Genomic DNA, 20,218 nt, shown 5'->3' with positions numbered 1-20,218 from the left:
ACACAAAGTGGACTAGTTACAGAACCAGTTGCCACCATTCCAACTCAAGTTGAGGATTATGCAAACAAATACCTTAATTCACAATTAAGGAAATTTCAAAAGTTAGTGAAGCTGTCTCTCATAACAAAAAAGACTCTAAAAAATCAGCATTATGAAGACTTCTCTACGCAATCAAATAATGGCCGGTACGTCGTACGACCACTAGAAAAAACAAAATGAGAATTAAGTCTGACAATCCCAATATAAGTTTTATACCATCAACCCTCAAGATGAATGGCTGATTAGTGAAGTTTCAATAAATACATCTGTACATAAGTTTAAAAAATCCACCACCAGTAACACAATTTTTAAACAAAATTCCGAGAAATAACAAACGATTATAACAACAAAATGTTTAAAACAATTTATACAGATGGATTCAAATTAACTAATATAGCCCACGATGTTATCACAGCTAATGGGTGCAAATTAGTTATTACTTAATACACAGTTACCACAGCTAACGTGGCAACTAACGGGTTTTTCATTAGGGACGCTACAAAAGTAGACCGATAGGGACAGCAAACGACGCCATATTTTTCACCGCTCTTTTGATATTTCTCTTCAGTAAGGTTGGACAATTTATCGTGGAAAGATATACGATCCAACAACAAGTCGAAATTATTAAAATTTACTACCGAAATTCAGAGTCTCGTGGAAAAGATTGAATCCACAGGCACAGTACAAAATGTGCCCGTGCCACGAGCCAAAGAAATACCTGCAGTGTCAACAATATTGCTACCGCTAGCGCATAAACTGAGCAAGACCCAAATCAGTCCCTCACACGTCGTTGTGACGAGTTTTGCGAAAAGGTCTAGGCCTATATCCTAACACGATTAAATTAACTTGAATGACTTCGTCAATAAGCAAAATATGCGTTATTGGTCAGGCAGCAGTCCACACGTACGCCATGACTCACCTTTGCATCCCGAAAAAAAGTTTGGTGCGGTTTATGGGCTGGCGGTGTCATTAGGCCGTATTTCTTCCGTAATGATCAAGACCGGCACGTTACTGTGAATGTGATTCGCTACCGCTCAATGATAACCGAATATGTTTGGCCCGAATTGGATGATATGGATTTGGACAATATGTGGTTCCAACAGAACGGTGCCACAAGCCACACAGCAAATGTGACAATCAATTTATTGAAAACCAAGTTTGGTGAACGTGTTGTCTCACAAAATGGCCCAGTCAATTGGCCGCCTAAGTCATACGATTTAACGCCGTAAGACTGTTTCCTGTGAGATTTCCTCAAGTCTATGGTATGCGCCAACAAGCCAGCGACGATTGATGAATTTCGTATGAATATCGCACGTGAAATTTTAGCAGTATCGGCAGATTTATCTTGAAAACCGTCGAAAATTGGATTCGCCGTCTACACTTCAAGCATTCCATACATAATAGCATTGAATGTACTTTAACAGGAATAAAGAACTTCACTGATATCCGAAACCCTTTTTAAAACAGCTTTTGTAGCGCTCTTATTGGAAAACCCGTTAATACTTTGCTCAATACGATATCAATTTGGATGGGTACATTGTAATAGTTGAAAGTGAGCAACACAAATCCCGATGGTAGTAGTTTCCCATCAGTGTATTTTTAGGTCCCGTATGAATAATGGCGGAGTAATTATTCCTGATATTTGATGGTGTCGGAGCCATTGTACACGTGTAATTATTTAAATTTATGATTTGAAAAGCTAGTGAGCAATGTACAAACGAGTAATGAAAGGGAAAGATAGTACTCGAGAACGGTAAGTTCGAATTAGGTAGCGGAAGTAATTAGGAAAACACACAATAAGCGAAAAACAAAACGTATTGTCGGCATGAGAGATAGTCGAGGGTAGTACATACATACATATGTATCCTATCGGCAGTGGCGTAGCTAAAGGGGGGTCGAAGGGAGCCGTCGCTCCGGGCGCAACGTCATGGGGGGGGGGGCGGGCAAAACGACCTTCGCTGTTTTTTAATATTTAGAAAAATATTTAAACAAATTTTTTTACAAAATTTATTATAAAAGATAAAGGGTTTTGTACACTCACAATGTAATAATCTGAATAACAATGAAAAATATTAATTTTTACTCGAATACTTCTCAGCCTTTGAATTTGTCTTATATCTTTTGGCTTATATCTTTCTTAAAACTAGTGTTAGAACTTAAAGATGCACTTTTCTAGCTTTGATCGCCGCAAAATCACATATCATATCATTGTAATTTAAAGTAATTTAATTAAAATTCCATAGTTTCATTAACCGAACATATTTTGAGGAACCAACGGATATGTCACAGTTGAAGCATAGGGCAAACTGTGAGAGTGACACATTGCGACGAAGGAGTGACAAAAAAACAGTATCTTTATTTTTACTTTGTCGTCACGACGTCCTTGGCCCCGGGCGCCCGAAGTTGTAGCTACGCTACTGCCTATCGGGTAATACTTGCGTTAATTACTGGGAACCCATAAGTAATATCTTACCCGTGTTGTAAAGCAGTATACGCAAATTATTATATACCTGTTCCACTGGCTTCGTGCCTGTTTAAAATGACTTGGTTGTTGTGAAAAATATATCAAACTGAAATATGTGCACATATTTAAATGAATAAAACAATCAACGGGATTTATAATCATTATACATTGAAATTTTTGTATTGTATTACATACAACGTACATATGTGTATCGTAAAAAAGAAACATTACATATAATACGCAGATATATTTTAAACTACATATTAAACTTGCAAAATGGCTACGAAACGAGGACGTGGTGAAGGAGATGTTAAAAAGAAAATGGCGCGTTTAAGATTCAAAAATCTCGTGCGAAGTGTAACATTAAATAGGATTTGGTTAATGGATTCCGGTGAGCAAAAGCTCTCACTGAATGTGAAAAAAAATATTAACATGCTGATTCGACCCCAGCGGAAGGTCGGGATCCTAACTATGGCAGTAAGTATTTATTATAGGCTACCTTACAGATATATGTATACACGTATATTAGACAGGCACGATTTCGATTCTTTTGGCGCCGCGATTTGAGGGTATAAACGGAAAGAGGAGATCCTCAGGATTAAAAAATGTTCACCCATATACCCTCCTCAGACTTATAGTTTTCGAGATATTTGTATTTAAAGTTCCACATTTTTATATGCAATTCACTTTCATAGTATGTTTATTTACATGACATGACAAATACCAGTGTTGCCACATATTGTGTTTTGCAAAAATAATCAAAAAAAATTTCTGTTTAACATATCTTCTTCTTCTTAATTGGCGTAGACACCGCTTACGCGGTTATAGCCGAGTAAACAAAGGCGCGCCAGTAGTTTCAAGCGTAGCCAGGTTCTTCTCCACCTGGTCCTTCCAACGGAGTGGAGGTCTTCCTCTTCCTCTGCTTCCCCCGGCGGGTACTGCGTCGAATACTTTCAGAGCTGGAGTGTTTTCGTCCATTCGGACAACATGACCTAGCCAGCGTAGCCGCTGTTTTTAATTCGCTGAACTATGTCAATGTCGTCATATATCTCGTACAGCCCTTCGTTCCATCGAATTCGATATTCGCCGTGGCCAACGCGCAAAGGACCATAAATCGTTCACAGAACTTTTCTCTCTAAAACTCGCAACGTCGACTCATCAGTTGTTGACATCGTCCAAGCCTTTGCATCATATAGCAGGACGGGAATAATGAGTGACTTATTTGGAGTTTGGTTTTTGTTTGTCGAGAGAGGACTTTGCTTCTCAATTGCCTACTCAGTCCGAAGTAGCACCTGTTGGCAAGAGTTATCCTGCGTTGGATTTCTAGGCTGACATTGTTGGTGGTGTTTACGCTGCTTCCAAGATAGACGAAATTATCTTCAACTTCAAAGTTATGACTGTCAACAGTGACGTGAGTGCCAATTCGCGAGTGCGACGACTGGTTGTTTGATGACAGGAGATATTTCGTCTTGCCCTCGTTCACTGCCAGACCCATTTTCTGTGCTTCCTTGTCCCAATACCTCAATATTGTTCAAAACTACTAAAAGCGCGGGAAATCCATAACTCAATAAGACATTAATTTATGCACCCGAGATGGTATTACAGGCCTGGACCGTAATATAATATTGAGTGGTCGAAAAAGTATTCTCATTGTTGTCGTCGCAGTCGTATATCCCCTGTGCTACCAATCACATTATGCCATACCATATAGTGTTGAAAAGGTAAAATTAAGCTTCATTTAAAAACTAACTTCGGGGATGTTGAAAAAAGTTACATCTGTTCAAAAGTGAATGAAAATAATGAGAAATTCGGTATATTTTGTATAAAAAAGGGAAGAATGTCACGCAAGCCAAAATTTGTGAAGTTTACGGAGACGATGCTGTATCAGTTCGTGTAGCACAGCAAAGGCTCGCTCGCTTCCGTTCTGGAAATTTCGAAATTTTGCTTAACACTGATGAAAGTTTAACACTGATGGAATACTAATGTATCTCTAGTGGAAAAATGGCACAAAGTTGTCGACCAAAATGGTACATATTTGTTTATTTATTTGTAAGTAAAAAAAAAAAAAACAATAATTTGAAGTTTGATTATTTTTCTTTTTCCTGGCGTAGAAACCACTTACGCGGTTATAGCCGAGTTAACAACAGCGCGGACTTTACTTCTCAATTGCCTACTAAGTCCGAAGTAGCGCCTGTTGCCAAGAGATATTCTTCGTTATTGTTGTTGGTGTTAATGCTGTTTCCAATATAAACGAAATTATCTACAACTTCGAAGTTAAGCGTGTCAATAGTGACGTGGGTGCCTAGTCGTGAGTGCGACGACTGTTTGTTTGATGACAGGACATATTTCGTTTTGCACTCGCTTACCACTAGACCCATTTGCATCGCTGCTTTATTCATTCTGTAGAAAGCAGAATTAACGGCGTGATTGTTGAGACCAATGATATCAATATCATCGGCGTAAGTCAGCAGCTGTACACTCTTATAGAATATGGTACCTTCTCTGCTTAGTTCTGCGGCTCGAATTATTTTCTCCAGAGTTAGGTTGAAAAGGTCAAATGAAAGGGAATCGCCTTGTCTGAAACCTCGTTTGGTATCGAACGGCTCGAAGAACCTAATACGTGATGTTGAGGAGGCTTATCTCAAGGTAGTTACCACAGATTGTGGAATCTCTATTTTTGTGGATTGGTCAGATGGATTGGTTTAAATTCCAATTTGGGCATGCTTTTGTCCGACCATATTTTAAAAAGAAGCTGATGCATGCTCCTTATCAGTTCTTCGCCGCCGTATTTGAATAGCTCGGCCGGCAATCCATCGATCCTGCCGCTTTGTTGTTCTTCAGACGGATACTTCCTGTTCGAACTTGATTTGTCGGGCAATGGAACGTCTGCTCCATCGTCATCGATAAGGGAATCGGGTTTGCCTTCTCCCGGCGTTGTACATTCACTGCCATTCAGCAGGCTGGAGATGTGTTACCTCTATAATTTAAGTATGCTCTGGGCATCGGTGACTAGATCACCTTTGGGGAGTTCTACAAGGGTATGGTCCAGTCTTGAAACCTTCTGTAAGCCGCCGCATTTTTTTGTAGAATTTTCGAGCGTTACCCCTGTCGGTCAGTTGTTAGGTTCTTCATACTCATGCATTTTGGCCTCTCTCTTTTCTTGTCTGCAAATGTGTAACGCTTCACTCTTCAACTGTCGGTATCTATCTCATCCTGCACGTGTTGTTGTCGATAGCAACGTTGCGAGGTAGACAGTCTATTTTCTCTCCGCTGCGATACGACAATCCTCATCGTACCAGGTGTTCTTTTGCATTATCCGGAAACCAATGGTTTCGGTTGCAGCTGTACGCAAGGAGCTTGAATTGCCGTCCCACAGTTCCCTTTTACCGAGTTGTTGACGAGTGCTCTCAGAGAGCAGGAGTACAAGCCGAGTAGAAAATCGTTCGGCTGTCTGTTGTGATTGCAGCTTCTCGACGTCGAACCTTCCATGTGCTTGTTTACGTGCATGTTTTGATGCATAGAGGCGGGTACGATTCTTGGCTGCAACACGATAGAAGTCTGAGTCGATGTTAGGACCTCGGAGCGTACGCACGCCTACAACACTGGAGACGTGTCTTCCATATATCACAACATAATCGATTTGGTTGGTGACTTTTCGATCCGGAGACAGCCAGGTAGCTTGATGTATTTTCTTCTGCTGGAATCTATTATTACAGACAACCAAATTTCGGGCCCCGGCGAAGTCGATCAGCCTCAACCCATTTGGGGATGTTTCCTGGAGGCTGAATTTACCGGCTGTTCTTTGCCCACCCTGGCGTTAAGGTCGATGCACGATTTTGACGTCGTGGCAGGGGCAGCTCTCATAGGTGCGCTCCAAGCGCTAATAGAAGGCATCTTTGCTCACATAGTCCTTCTCTTCCGTTGGGGCGTGGGCGCAGATCAGCGAAATGATGAAAAACTTCGCTTTGATGCGGATTGTGGCTACCTCCACCGGGGTGAATGACAGTACTCGGCGACGGAGTATCTCTCCCACTACGGATTCCACACCAATTGTACGCTCCTTTATATGACCACTGTAGTAAATGCCATAAGGACCTACTTGCCCCAGTCCTGATGTCAGCCTTCACTCTAACGAGGACATGAACCAGCTGGGCAGCGGCACCTTCCCAATTAAGGGATCGGACATTCCAGGTGCATGCCCTCAATTCGTATGGCAACTCCGTTTGCCATGGTCGTCATCAAAAGGGGGGTCTCTCATCCGAGACTGTTGACTAGATTTCATTGGGGGCGTTTTGTACGTGGCGGGTCCCAAACACAGCGCACAGCTCTGTTTCGCCTTCACACTTTAGCTCGCGTTCAAAGGGATGTTTTTAGGCTACCCAGAGGATACTTGGTCTAAGACCGGAAGTCGTGAGCTGCTTGAGCTTTAGGTAAAATAATCGTTTCTGGCCAGTCCCAGGTGAATGGCATTCAGAGAACTTGCCTCACTTGCGTGAACTTCTACATATGACTTCAGCGTCTTAGTTTGATTGGAAATACAAAAAGACTTTTTCGACTACCCAATATAATAATTGTTGTTCAATTTATACTTTTTCCTCATAAAATAATCTTTATATTTTTATTTTTTATTTTTCTCTTACAAAATAAGAATTATTTGTGAGCTCTGACGCAACAAAAGTTAAAGAGTAAGCTTTTTCTTTTGCCTTGTCAAATAATACCTTCACGTTTTTATTGCGTAAAATTTATTTGAAAATCACCGCAGAACTATTATTCTTGTAAGCGAAAAATAAAATTCGAAACATGATTTATTTGAGAGAAAAATACAAAAATAAAAATTTAAAAGTTTTTGACATATTTGTGTAGTCCTCAAAAACACAAAAATTATATTTACTTTAGTCAAAAATTATATAATAACTTGTTTTCTGGCCCTGCTTACAGGACTTTATAGAAACCGGTGTCAGAATTGGATAATGTGCGTGGCACCGCCCACTTTAAGGTACAATCGCATATCTAGGATTTCAATCTAATTCGGTATATGACATTGTACTGACATTCTTATCTTACAGTATGAAAATAAATGTAACCTACTTCCCGTATAACACAGTTTAAAATTGCGTTGGATTATTCTACTTAAATATAACTAAAAATTTAGAGCCCCGAATACCTAGAACAAAAACTTTTGAACTCCCAGAGACTTTATACCGCATATATCGGCTAATATGTCAGTTGAAAATGAGAGAGTGTGTAACTCATAGCAGTGTATCCTTGTACCTAAAATGTATAAGATTGAGCAAATACTTGTCCTAGCCCCCATATAACTAATATCAGGATTTTCGAACATCTGGCAGACTTTGCTCCATATGATTGGTAATTGTATGTGAGGAATCTCAATGACACCCTGGGACGATTTTATTAGTCTGTGGCAATTAATTGTATGTAAAGGTGATAACGTTTTTTTGTTTAAAAAGAAACACAGAAACTCCGGATTTAATGGAACAAGTTTTCTCAAAAATTATGTGGTTTAACGCTGAATTAGATTGGAATTGGTCTAGACCTTATATAATGTATTCCGATTCTCTGATTAGTGTTTTCCACATCAAATCTGTTAAATTAAATCTCTTCGGTCAAAATTTATTTATGATTTCAATGAGGAATCGCGGATGTTTAATTTTTTCGCAATATTTTTTACAATAAAGTTTTGTCTGCACTTGGAGGAATTTCACGGGGTTTGATTATTGCATGTTTCAATAGTATAATAAGTTCAGTTAAACTCGAACTTAGCCCTTCTTATTTGTTTATTCTGCTTTCACCAATTTTGTATTGCTGTGATTTTCGCTTATAATTCGGAACATTTTTTAATGCGATGATTCTGTAAACAGGAGGAAAAGTTTGCTTAACTTAATGCGAAGCTCGTTCAGCTTATATGTATGTACATACAAGTATACTACTATTAGCGAAAAATAGTAAAAAAAATTTTATAATTTAAAATTCTTAACTTATTCTTCAAAATCTATGTGGTGACCCTCCTCAACAGTAGAAACAATTGTTATTTCCGAAATAGCCTTCAATGCGCCTATCGATTCCCTTTAATGTCTACAACTGACTCAAAAAGTTCTTCATGGAGCGGCTGTTTAAGTTTCTTGAATAGCTGGAAGTCCCACGGAACTAAATCAGGCGAATACAGTGGTTGCGGCCCGATATTTTTTGAAAATCTGACGAAAACTCACGAAGAATTAATGCAATATGCGACGGTGTATTGTCATGGTGGAAAAACCATGAGTTGTCGGCCCAGAATTCGGACCTATTTTTACGAATAGCTTCGTGCAAACGACGCATAATACTCAAGTTTCTTGATGACAGTTTGGTCGGTAGAAAGGAATTCAGAAGGCACCATACCTCGGTAATCGAAGAAAACTGTCAACATAACCTTGCTTTGGTGATTTTTTTTGGCTTGGGCTTACATTTGTCACAATATTCGGCCGTTTGACCTTTTGTTTCTGAGTTAGCATATGTAGTTATTTTAGTGCTTTTAGAACCAATCGTGCTTTCACTTTTCCTAGTCCCAAATGATCTTTCAAAATGATTTTCACTGATTCTTCCGATATTCCAACGGTCTTACTGACATGACCTCTGACTATTAAGCATCGATTTTCAAACCAATTCCTTTATTTTATTGACGTGTTGATGATCAGTTGATGTGGATGTCAAAATCACTTGCTCGTGGCAAACAATTATCATCAAAGACCTCTTCCAACATTTTAAACGTTTCGGCACCAGAAATTGATTTTCCCACACAAAATTTAATGGAACTTCTTTGTTGATTAACTTCACTAATCGTAAAAACCGCAGGCACAATTCCGATTTCTTTGGCGCCGCGATTTGAAGGTACCGTTGGAAAGAGGAAGTCCTCCTGATTAAAAAATATATAGGGTTTTAGGTACCGCAAACGCTTAGTTTACGAGACATTCGACCTTAAAGTTCAAAAATTCGCAAAATTCGAACATTTCAAGAAGCTATTTCACCACGTTAAACCTACTTTATTCACATTTTTCTCTTCAAATTAATTAAATTACACTATAATCTATTTAAAATATGAGTTTTGGATATAAAGTAGTTATATTTTTTGGTTATTATATCCGTCAGCGATTTCCATTTATTTTTTATGATACATTGGTTTGTATTTTAGGTGACGATATATATATGATTATATTTAAAATATTAGTCTTGGATATAAAGTGGTTATATTTCACGGTTATCATGCACTCATATTGAAACAAAATTTGAGTTTTGGATATAAAGTAGTTATATTTGTTGGTTATTATGCACTCAAACTCATATTTTAACTATAATATATATATATATATATATATATCGTCACCTAATATACAAACCAATGTATCATAAAAAATAAATGGAAATCGCTGACAGAAATAATAATCAAAATTTGTCAATTTTATAACGAAAACTTAAATTTTGTTTGAATATGAGCGCATAATAACCAAAGAATATAACCACTTTCACCACTTTATAACAAAAAGTCAATATATTTTTTTTATTTTTAACGCAGAAAGGAGTACTACGCGAAAGTACTTCAGTCACCCCGGGTATTCGCTCGACCAGGGTTATTTTTTTAGACGCAGAAAGGAGTACTACGCGATAGTACTTCAGTCACCCCGGGTATTCGCTCGACCAGGGTTATTTTTTTAGAGCGCGGCCGAAGGCCGCCAACGCAGAAAGGAGTATTACGCCATATTACTTCAGTCACCCCGGGTATTCGCTCGGCCAGGGTTATTTTTTTAAAGCGCGGTCGAAGGCCGCCAACGCAGAAAGGAGTACTTCGCGAAAGTACTTTAGTCACATAAATTACGTATTACACATATATGTACATATGTAGAAAGTATTTTTTTATAGTTAATATAGAAAAAAGAATCAAGCGATAAAACAAACAAAGAAAAATTGTTAAAGATCCTACATATTTACTGTTTAAGATGTGGCAAAGCTCGTTTTCCTCATAATTGTAAACAATCTAACCTTTTCAACGATGAGTGTGCTAAGTGACTTTTAAATTAATAAATTTAGGTAAAATATAGCAAAATAAAAGTGAAATGAAAACTTATTTCAAAGTTTAGAGTGTGTATTTAAATATACAAAGTAAAAAATGTGAAAAAATTTTGTGAAACATAGAGAAATAACACGTTTTCTTTGTGCAAATTTTTGAACTTTTAATCGTGAATATTTTAAAAAATATTAGTAATTTTCACATTATTTTTGGATATTCCTCCTCTGGAGAAGCTCCCCTATCCGTACATACCCCATTTATACGGAAATTCGGTTTTTTCACCCCTCCGTCAAAGTAATCGGAAACGTGCCAAACCGCAAAATGCACGTATACTAAGGCTAATTATTATTTTGATGTGGTATTTGGCACAGATGTCACTGACACCCATACCAACCTAGGCAAAAAATATATCAACGATTGGGTTTTCGCGAGCAATTTAAATTAAAAAGTCTTCCCAGCCAGCATTTACATATAAAAATAAGCGTTTCGTAAGCGTTCAAATGTAAGCAAAACATTTATAAAACGCTGCTGTGACCTTTACAAAACACATCAAAGCAAGGGGTTTATAATCTAAAAGGAATCAACTTTATAAGCGTTTAAAAGACAATTGCAAAACATGTTTTTAAGTAACGTAATTACACGCTTTCTAAATGCTTATAAAACACGTTTTGAAAATGCTTAAAAAACACGTATTTTTAATGAAATAAGTAAGCGTTTTAAACATTTACTTTGTTTTGGATATGTTTTTTTATTGATACATTTAAAAAATCAGTTTTAATATTAAATTTGGTCTCTTCGCAGAATTATATTACATTAAAATATAAAAATAGGAACTTCATTGTTTTTTCATTTAAAAAATCATTACTACTTAGTATCTTAGTTCACTTTTTTTGTAATTTTAATTTTAATACGATTTTTTGCATACTGGAAATATGACTTAGAGGCAAACACAAAGTCCTCTTCCTTGCCTCCATTTTCAGCGAAAGTTTCTGCAATAGAATTTAAATATGAATATAGAAATGTAACAAGAAACCTTTTAAACGTATTTCACTTACGATGAATAGCAGTGGCGACAGTGAAGGCCCTAATGCACTTCTTATCTGCAGTTCCTCGCCAGGAAAAGCTCTCAGCAACGTTGTCAGTCATAATCTTCTGCCCCGCTTTCGTAACAAATTTTCTCGAATTGGATGTTGACCATCTTTTTAGATCTACCTTCTAAAAATATAAATAAAATCGACATCAATTTACAGTCACCGGATATTTCAAATTTAAATTCTTACCAGCAAGGAAAATTTATCTATATCTTCCAGAATAGTTTTCTCAAAATTGAGGAAGTCTTCAATATTAGCATACGGCTTGCTTGGTATAATAGATAGTAGCGTTATTATGTGATACCGCTTTTTTAAGATCAATGATTTCTTTGCGCATCCCCTCAACGTTTTCTGTTAGGCGCAACAATATTAGCTTATTTTTTTCCTCCACCTTTTCAACAGCCTTTTGACATGCGTCGATGATTACTGATTGAGTTGCTGCCGAAAAAAATATACGGGCATGTGCTGGAAATCACGCGATTTCGTTCCGTTTCCGAAATTGCAAATCGCATGAATTAGTTTGGGGTGTGCTGAATTCCACGCGATTTCAGTGAAGTTCGAAGTTAAGTTCGAAACAGCTGATTGTCAGAGAAAAGAAAAAAATTGTTTAATTTTGAGTTGAAGATTTGTGTTAAAACGAGCGTTTTCATTCTTTCTGCTTATTTATTGAATCAAATGAACTGGAAAAGTGATAAAAAGGTTGCGCGACGACTTTTAAGAGACCACTCCAATCCTTTGGATATTTCAGAGCCTGTGTAAGTGCATGCGCAAGGCGTTCTATTAAAAATTAAAACACAACATCTTCTTGCAGTTTTATGTCGTACTACAGGATAAACAAAGAGGCCTTTCGGAATGTAGTTAACGATATTAAGCCTTTAATACATCTGTCGTCCATACCTGTTGAGTTGAAATTAGCAACCACGTTGAGATTTCTTGCGGAAGGAGGATTCCAACGGTCTATTGGAAAGGATTCACATATTGCATGTGATAGGACGACGGTGTCAAAAATTTTAAAAGAGATGTTAAACGTTTTAGAGCGAACACAATGTCCAAAGTGGGTAAAGTTTGGAAGGACACATTATGAAGTTCGTCAGTCCAATTTACATTTTTACAACAAATTTGCTATACCTGGCGTTATTGGCTGCATCGACGGGACTCACATCAAATTACTAAAACCTTGCGACAATGAGCATTTATATTTAAATAGGAAAGGTTGTTTTAGCGTCAATGCTATGATAGTAAGTTAAATAATATGGCTTTCATACTATTGTATATACAAAATTAATATTAACGCTTTTGCAGGTATGTGACTATAAAATGAGTATAACAGCTGTGGATGCGTGCCACCCCGGATCAAGTCATGATGCTTTTATTTTGAATTTATCCAATATAAAACAGTATCTTTTATCCAGTTTTCAAAGCGGTGACCACAGCTCCTGGTTACTAGGGGATTCAGGCTATGCGTTAGAACCATATTTACTCACACCTTAACGCAATCCGACTTCTGGAACATCGCAGCATAAATTTAATTTGCAACATGCAAAAGCTCGTAACATCGTGGAAAGAGTAATTGGGGTGCTTAAAAGTCGCTTTAAATGTTTGCAAACTGTTTTGCCATACACCCCACAGAAAGTTGTTAAAATTATTAACGTATGCTATGCTTTTCACAACATATGTCGATTTTATAATGTTGATGATTCCATGTATGCGTTTTCCGAAGAAGTAATCGATGATGACCCCGCTGAAAATAATCAAATTGCAAACAATTTAATGCAAACACTTTCAATTTCATAATTTTTTTTTATTGAATTGTTTGGTAGCAAAATAAAAAGACGTAATGTACTTCAATATTATTTACAGAAGGTGCTTGCTTTGCATTTCAAGAACTTAATATACTACTTGCATTGGGATACTTAAAAATAAGAATTTAATGGTATCTTCTTCTTCTTCTTCTTAATTGGCGTAGACACCGCTTACGCGATTATAGCCGAGTTAACAACAGCGCGCCAGTCGTTTCTCCTTTTCGCTACGTGGCGCCAATTGGATATTCCAAGCGTAGCCAGGTCCTTCTCCACTTGGTCCTTCCAACGGAGTGGAGGTCTTCCTCTTCCTCTGCTTCCCCGGCGGGTACAGCGTCGAATACTTTCAGAGCTGGAGTGTTTTCGTCCATTCGGACAACATGACCTAGCCAGCGTAGCCGCTGTCTTTTAATTCGCTGAACTATGTCAATGTCGTCGTATATCTCGTACAGCTCATCGTTCCATCGAATGCGATATTCGCCGTGGCCAACGCGCAAAGGACCATAAATCTTTCGCAGAACTTTTCTCTCGAAAACTCGCAACGTCGACTCATCAGTTGTTGACATCGTCCAAGCCTCTGCACCATATAGCAGGACGGGAATTATGAGCGACTTATAGAGTTTGGCTTTTGTTCGTCGAGAGAGGACTTTACTTTTCAATTGCCTACTCAGTCCGAAGTAGCACCTGTTGGCAAGAGCAATCCTGCGTTGGATTTCCAGGCTGACATTGTTGGTGGTGTTAATACTGGTTCCTAAATAGACGAAATTATCTACAACTTCAAAGTTATGACTGTCGACAGTGACGTGAGTGCCAAGTCGCGAGTGCGACGACTGTTTGTTTGATGACAGGAGATATTTCGTCTTGCCCTCGTTCATTGCCAGACCCATTTGTTTTGCTTCCTTGTCTAGTCTGGAGAAAGCAGAACTAACGGCGCGGGTGTTAAGGCCGATGATATCAATATCATCAGCATACGCCAAAAGCTGTACACTCTTATAAAAGATGGTACCTTCTCTACTAAGTTCTGCAGCTCGAACTATTTTCTCCAGAAGCAGGTTGAAAAAAGTCACACGATAGGGAATCGCCTTGTCTGAAACCTCGTTTGGTATCGAACGGCTCGGAGAGGTCCTTCCCGATTCTGACGGAGCTCTTCGTGTTGCTCAGCGTCAGTTTACACAGCCGTATTAGTTTTGCGGGGATACCAAATTCAGACATCGCGGCATAGAGGCAGCTCCTTTTCGTGCTGTCGAAAGCAGCTTTGAAATCGACGAAGAGGTGGTGTGTGTCGATTCTCCTTTCACGGGTCTTTTCCAAGATTTGGCGCATGGTGAATATCTGGTCGGTTGTTGATTTTCCAGGTCTAAAGCCACACTGATAAGGTCCAATCAGTTTGTTGACGGTGGGCTTTTAATCTTTCACTCAATACGCTCGATAGAACCTTATATGCGATGTTGAGGAGGCTAATCCCACGGTAGTTGGCGCAGATTGTGGGGTCTCCTTTTTTATGGATTGGGCATAGCACACTTAAATTCCAATCGTTGGGCATGCTTTCGTCCGACCATATTTTACAAAGAAGCTGATGCATGCTCCTTATCAGTTCTTCGCCGCCGTGTTTGAATAGCTCGGCCGGTAATCCATCGGCCCCCGCCGCTTTGTTGTTCTTCAGGCGGGTAATTGCTATTCGAACTTCTTCATGGTCGGGCAATGGGACGTCTGCTCCATCGTCATCGATTGGGGAATCGGGTTCGCCTTCTCCTGGCGTTGTGCATTCACTGCCATTCAACAGGCTGGAGAAGTGTTCCCTCCATAATTTAAGTATGCTCTGGGCATCGGTCACTAGATCACCTTTGGGGGTTCTACAAGAGTATGCTCCGGTCTTGAAACCTTCTGTAAGCCGCCGCATTTTTTCGTAGAATTTTCGAGCATTACCCCTGTCGGCCAGCTTATCTAGCTCTTCATACTCACGCATTTCGGCCTCTTTCTTTTTCTGTCTGCAGATGCGTCTCGCTTCCCTCTTCAATTCTCGGTATCTATCCCATCCCGCACGTGTTGTGGTCGATCGTAACGTTGCGAGGTAGGCAGCCTGTTTTCTCTCCGCTGTGGCGCGGCACTCCTCGTCGTACCAGTTGTTCTTTTGCACTTTCCGAAAACCAAGGGTTTCGGATGCAGCTGTACGTAAGGAGTTTGAAATGCCGTCCCACAGTTCCCTTATACCGAGTTGTTGATGAGTGCTCTCAGAGAGCAGGAGTGCAAGCCGAGTAGAAAATCGTTCGGCAGTCTGTTGTGATTGCAGCTTTTCGACGTGGAACCTTCCTTTGTGTTTGTTGGCGTGCGTTTTTGCTGCACAGAGGCGGGTGCGAATCTTGGCTGCAACAAGATAGTGGTCCGAGTCGATGTTAGGACCTCGGAGCGCACGCACATCTAAAACACTGGAGACGTGTCTTCCGTCTATCACAACATGATCGATCTGGTTGGTAGTTTTTCGATCCGGAGACAGCCAGGTAGCTTGATGAATTTTTTTGTGCTGGAATCTAGTACTACAAATAACCATATTTCGGGCCCCGGCGAAGTCGATCAGCCTCAACCCATTTGGGGATGTTACCTCGTGGAGGCTGAATTTACCGACCGTAGTGCCAAAGATACCTTCTTTGCCCACCCTGGCGTTAAAGTCGCCAAGCACGATTTTGACATCGTGGCGGGGGCATCTCTCATAAGTGCGTTCCAAGCACTCATAAAAGGCATCTTTGGTCACATCGTCCTTCTCATCCGTCGGAGCGTGGGCGCAGATCAGCGATATGTTGAAGAACCTCGCTTTGATGCGGATTGTGGCTAGACGTTCATTCACCGGGTGAATGATAGTACTCAACGACGGAGTCTCTCTCCCACCACGAATCCCACACCAAACTTGCGCTCCTTTATATGGCCACTGTAGTAAATGTCACAAGGACCTACTCGTCTTTGTCCTTGTCCCGTCCATCGCATTTCTTGGACGGCGGTGATGTCAGCCTTTATTTTCACGAGGACATCAACCAGCTGGGCAGCGGCACCTTCCCAATTAAGGGACCGGACATTCCAGGTGCATGCCCTTAAATCGTAGTCCTTATTTCGTTTGCCGTGGTCGTCATCAAAAGGGGGGTCTCTCATCCGAGGCTGTGTTTTCCTTTTCATTGGTATTGTTTTTTACGTGGCGGGTCCCAAGCCCAGCGCACAACCCTATGCAGGGGATGTTTCGCCTTCTCACTTTAGCTCACCTTCGAACGGATGTTCTTAAGCTAACCAGAGGATACTTAGTCAAAGACCGGAAGTCGTGAGCTGCTTGAGTCATATGTAAAAGAATCGTTTCTGGCCACTCCCAAGTGAATGGCGATCAGAGAACTTTCCTCACTTGCGTGAACTTCTACACATGACCCCATCCACCTTTAATGGTATCTATCACATTTATATTACAGTTAAAAAAAAATAAAATTTAATTTATCACATTGCTTATACTAAAATAAAATTTTTTCAATTCTCCGTTTATACAGGATTATATATGTATGTACTTATGTACATGATATGCTTAAATAACTAGATAAATTGTAAACAAATTTTAATTCTTAAATGACTAAAAAAAAAATTCCGAGATCTCATAACATTTTAAGTATTTAAAAAAAATTATAAATTAAAATTATCTTGCACGTTTCGTCCACTCCCACTTTTCTTCCTCTATCTCCAACATGCGTTTCTTCATATCACCTTTTTCTTTCCCAATTCTCTCCTTTATGGAATTATGCTGACGCAAAATTTCATTTTGTTCTGCGGTAAGAGAGTTCTGTCTTGAAATGAGATCGCATAACTTTTCCATCGATTTTATCACTGCACCATTGCTATCTTTCAAAATATTTTTGGTGTCATCAAAACTTTCCAGGAGCTTCCCTAACGTTCCAGATATACAATCAACCGCACCTGCTTCCGTGGCCATGTGTTTCTTTGATACATGCTTGCATTGAATTTGGTCTTCGCGTTCTTGTTGCAACCGCTGAAGTACTCGGTGTGGGATTTTCGTCATCAGATGATTCATTGCTATTGTCGCATTGTACACCGAATGAGGAACTTTGTGGAATACCTTCTACACAAGTATAAAGACCGCAAAGTTCTGCAGTTTTTTCCTCAGTGCAGCTTAAGACAAATTGGTTGAAGGGACCTCCGCCGGTAGCTCTTGTCTCCGATTTGTTGTGTGCAATTTTTTTGCGTACGCAGCCCTTCCAGTCCGACCAAACCTGCTCAAGAAAAATTGTTTATAACCACTTATGTGTACTTAAGAATATCTCTTTTGACTTTTTTCCATCCGTTGATATCTTTTTGTGGTGGTCCTTGGCTGTTTAATTCTTTGACTAGTTCTGCCCAAAGAGCCTCCGCTGCCACTCGGTCGCCCTTGACATAATTTTTGGCAATGTCAGGATGCTGCTCCATAAAACTTAAAAAAGTCGTCTTGCCTTGGCGTTTTATGCTTGCCCCTAAATTTAGAGGCATAATTAATATATATCAATAATTACAAATTTAAAATACTTACATTTCTAATGTTTCCTTCAATTTTTTAATAAATTCGCGTGCCCGCAGCTTCACGATTTTAAAATGGAAAACAAATGGCGGTTTCGATTTCTGGCACATGCCAAATCGTTGCGATTTGGTGTTCGAAAACGAAAACGGATCAGTGAAATTCAGCACATGTCAGCACGATTTCGCTGACAATTTCATGCGAAAACGAATTGCAGCACATGCCCGATAAAATAAATATGAGAAAAGTGTTGCGGTGTTATGTTAAAAGTATCCTTTAAAAATAAATATCTTACCCGACGACGTTGCACTATCCAAAGAAGTTGTTGTTGTGCTTGGACTTGGTTGCATCACATAAATAGTTTGTGAGGATGCGATGTCATCATTAATGGGGTCGACGATGTAATTGAGATTGTTCTGCGACATGATCTGCTATGAGTGGCACAAATATATAAGACGATCTGGGGTAGAAGCATATAACTTTTGATGTTACTTCGTCAAGCGTATGGTGATTCGGTGTTTTGTTAAAACTGAGATTTTCGGCACGGTAAATATTAAAAAGCGATGATTGAAGCGGCTTATCATATTAGTTATGTAAGTCTTGTACCCTTAGCCCGTGAAGTACAAAATCGTTATCAGCAGATCTTGATATGGAAATAAGTTTGAAAATTAATTTTTTACTAAATAAAAGTTCTCAGGTGCAATAGATGATAAATAAAAGTTTTTAGTTTTAACAAATTTGTAAGTGTCATCACTTTGTACTGTAGATTTTTTAGAAACAATTTTTGTATGATGATTTCCAAGCACACTCTGCTCAACTTGTCTGTTGTAAATTTGGGACGGAACATTATTTTTTTCTTAACTAGTTTCTTAATTTTTCCTAATTTATTTTCAAACTTGAAAACAGTGGTTGTCTCTAGTGATCCAAAGTGCATGGAATCTCTGGCCAAATGACTCAAACAGTGGCAATTATATGTTAACATTAAATCATCATATAAAACAGGGACTCTGAGTAAGAAATCCTTTATCAGCTCCTCTGCGCATTTGTTATTTTGTACACAATCTTCAGCATTGAGGAGAATTCGCATTGCAAGACTAAGTTGCAAAAAATGAATGTACCTCTCTTTGCTCAATATGTCCTTTAGCACAACCTGGCCTGTATACAAAAGGAACTGACGGAATTCCGTTACTTTGAAGCGGTCTATCTCTTTTAAATCCCGTGGTTTCCTACAAAAGTCTCTTGGTATGCAATGCGCAATGGATTGAAATTCTGTGTTTAGTTTTCGTATATCATTTTGTTGCAAAGAATAATTGCGATTTTTAACTTTTATCCAGGATCCAAGCAAAGCCTTCATTACACCCAAACACACCACGTGCATGTAATCTAGAGCGAATACTTGGATCACGTCGATTGGAAGTTTTTCAATCTCCAAAGAACTTTGCTGGTTGTAATGGCTGGCATCAGTTCTTTGCCGAAAATTTATATTTGTGCGCAAAAGATGATTTTGATAATGGAATATAATACGATTCTCTTTCCGTTTGCTTCTCTGAATGCACTTTGTGCAGCAACTATAGCCTGCGTGTCCTTTGACTCCAAGCATAAGTGCCCTAGCTGGTGCATCCAGAATAAATGCGCATATTCTCCATCTGCTAACGAGACAACTGGAGCATCAGTCGGCGGACGTTTTAGCGTTCTGATATCTTTTGGTAGACCTTCAATTTTGTCGCTTAATAAGTCCAATAATTTATTAGCATGTACATTGGACACATTGCTCTCTACAAACCATGAAGCTAAACGTTTATTGAAATCAATAACGGCGCCATCGGACGAGTTCTCACTTTCATCAGAAATATAATCATCGTTTCGCAACAAGAAATCTAAATTATTCTGTGCTTCAGACACAACCTCCTGTTCCACAAATTCACTCTGGGTACTTACAGAACTTGCAGCCGCACCGTTGCATATATGTTCAAAAATTTCGAAGCTGCTGCGCACAACACGTTTCTTCTTTTTTGCTGCAGACATTAAATAAGTAGATTATAACCTTTTTTAATAGCAAATGATAATTAAAAGTATCAAACGCACTTAATTTAACAACTTTAAGAACAATTTTACATAATTTATTAACACAACTTATTAGCACAATCTTTTGCGGCGAGAACTACACGTTTTGCTTAAATTTATGCATTTGCAAGTAAATTGTCAACGACGTTCGCAAAACACTTGCATTTG

The 20,218-nt window shown here is 39.0% G+C and overlaps 2 protein-coding genes and 1 pseudogene across 2 annotated transcripts in view; 2 read left to right on the top strand and 1 right to left on the bottom strand.

Moving 5' to 3' along the window:
• Window positions 1–2,645: 2,645 nt before the first annotated feature.
• LOC120780378 overlaps window positions 2,646–20,218 on the top strand; it is a 35,921-nt gene continuing 18,348 nt past the window's right edge. Inside the window, exon 1 of the mRNA XM_040112667.1 lies at window positions 2,646–2,980. Within this exon, the coding sequence (XP_039968601.1) occupies window positions 2,780–2,980 (201 nt within the window). The 5' untranslated portion in view covers window positions 2,646–2,779. The remainder of the gene's footprint in view (window positions 2,981–20,218) is intronic.
• Window positions 11,413–18,618, bottom strand: LOC120780945 (annotated as a pseudogene).
• On the top strand, window positions 12,038–13,402 carry LOC120780941 (putative nuclease HARBI1). Its single transcript, XM_040113171.1, has 2 exons — window positions 12,038–12,891; window positions 12,956–13,402. The coding sequence occupies exons 1-2, from the start codon at window positions 12,469–12,471 to the stop codon at window positions 13,142–13,144; spliced, it is 612 nt and encodes a 203-aa protein (XP_039969105.1). The 5' UTR covers window positions 12,038–12,468; the 3' UTR covers window positions 13,145–13,402.

This window comes from Bactrocera tryoni, unplaced genomic scaffold (genome assembly GCF_016617805.1).
Source record: "Bactrocera tryoni isolate S06 unplaced genomic scaffold, CSIRO_BtryS06_freeze2 scaffold_25, whole genome shotgun sequence".
In the NCBI taxonomy this organism is placed as follows: Eukaryota; Metazoa; Arthropoda; class Insecta; order Diptera; family Tephritidae; genus Bactrocera; species Bactrocera tryoni.
The sequence above is the reverse complement of the archived record's forward strand: the minus strand, read 5'-3'. Positions and strand labels throughout refer to the sequence as shown.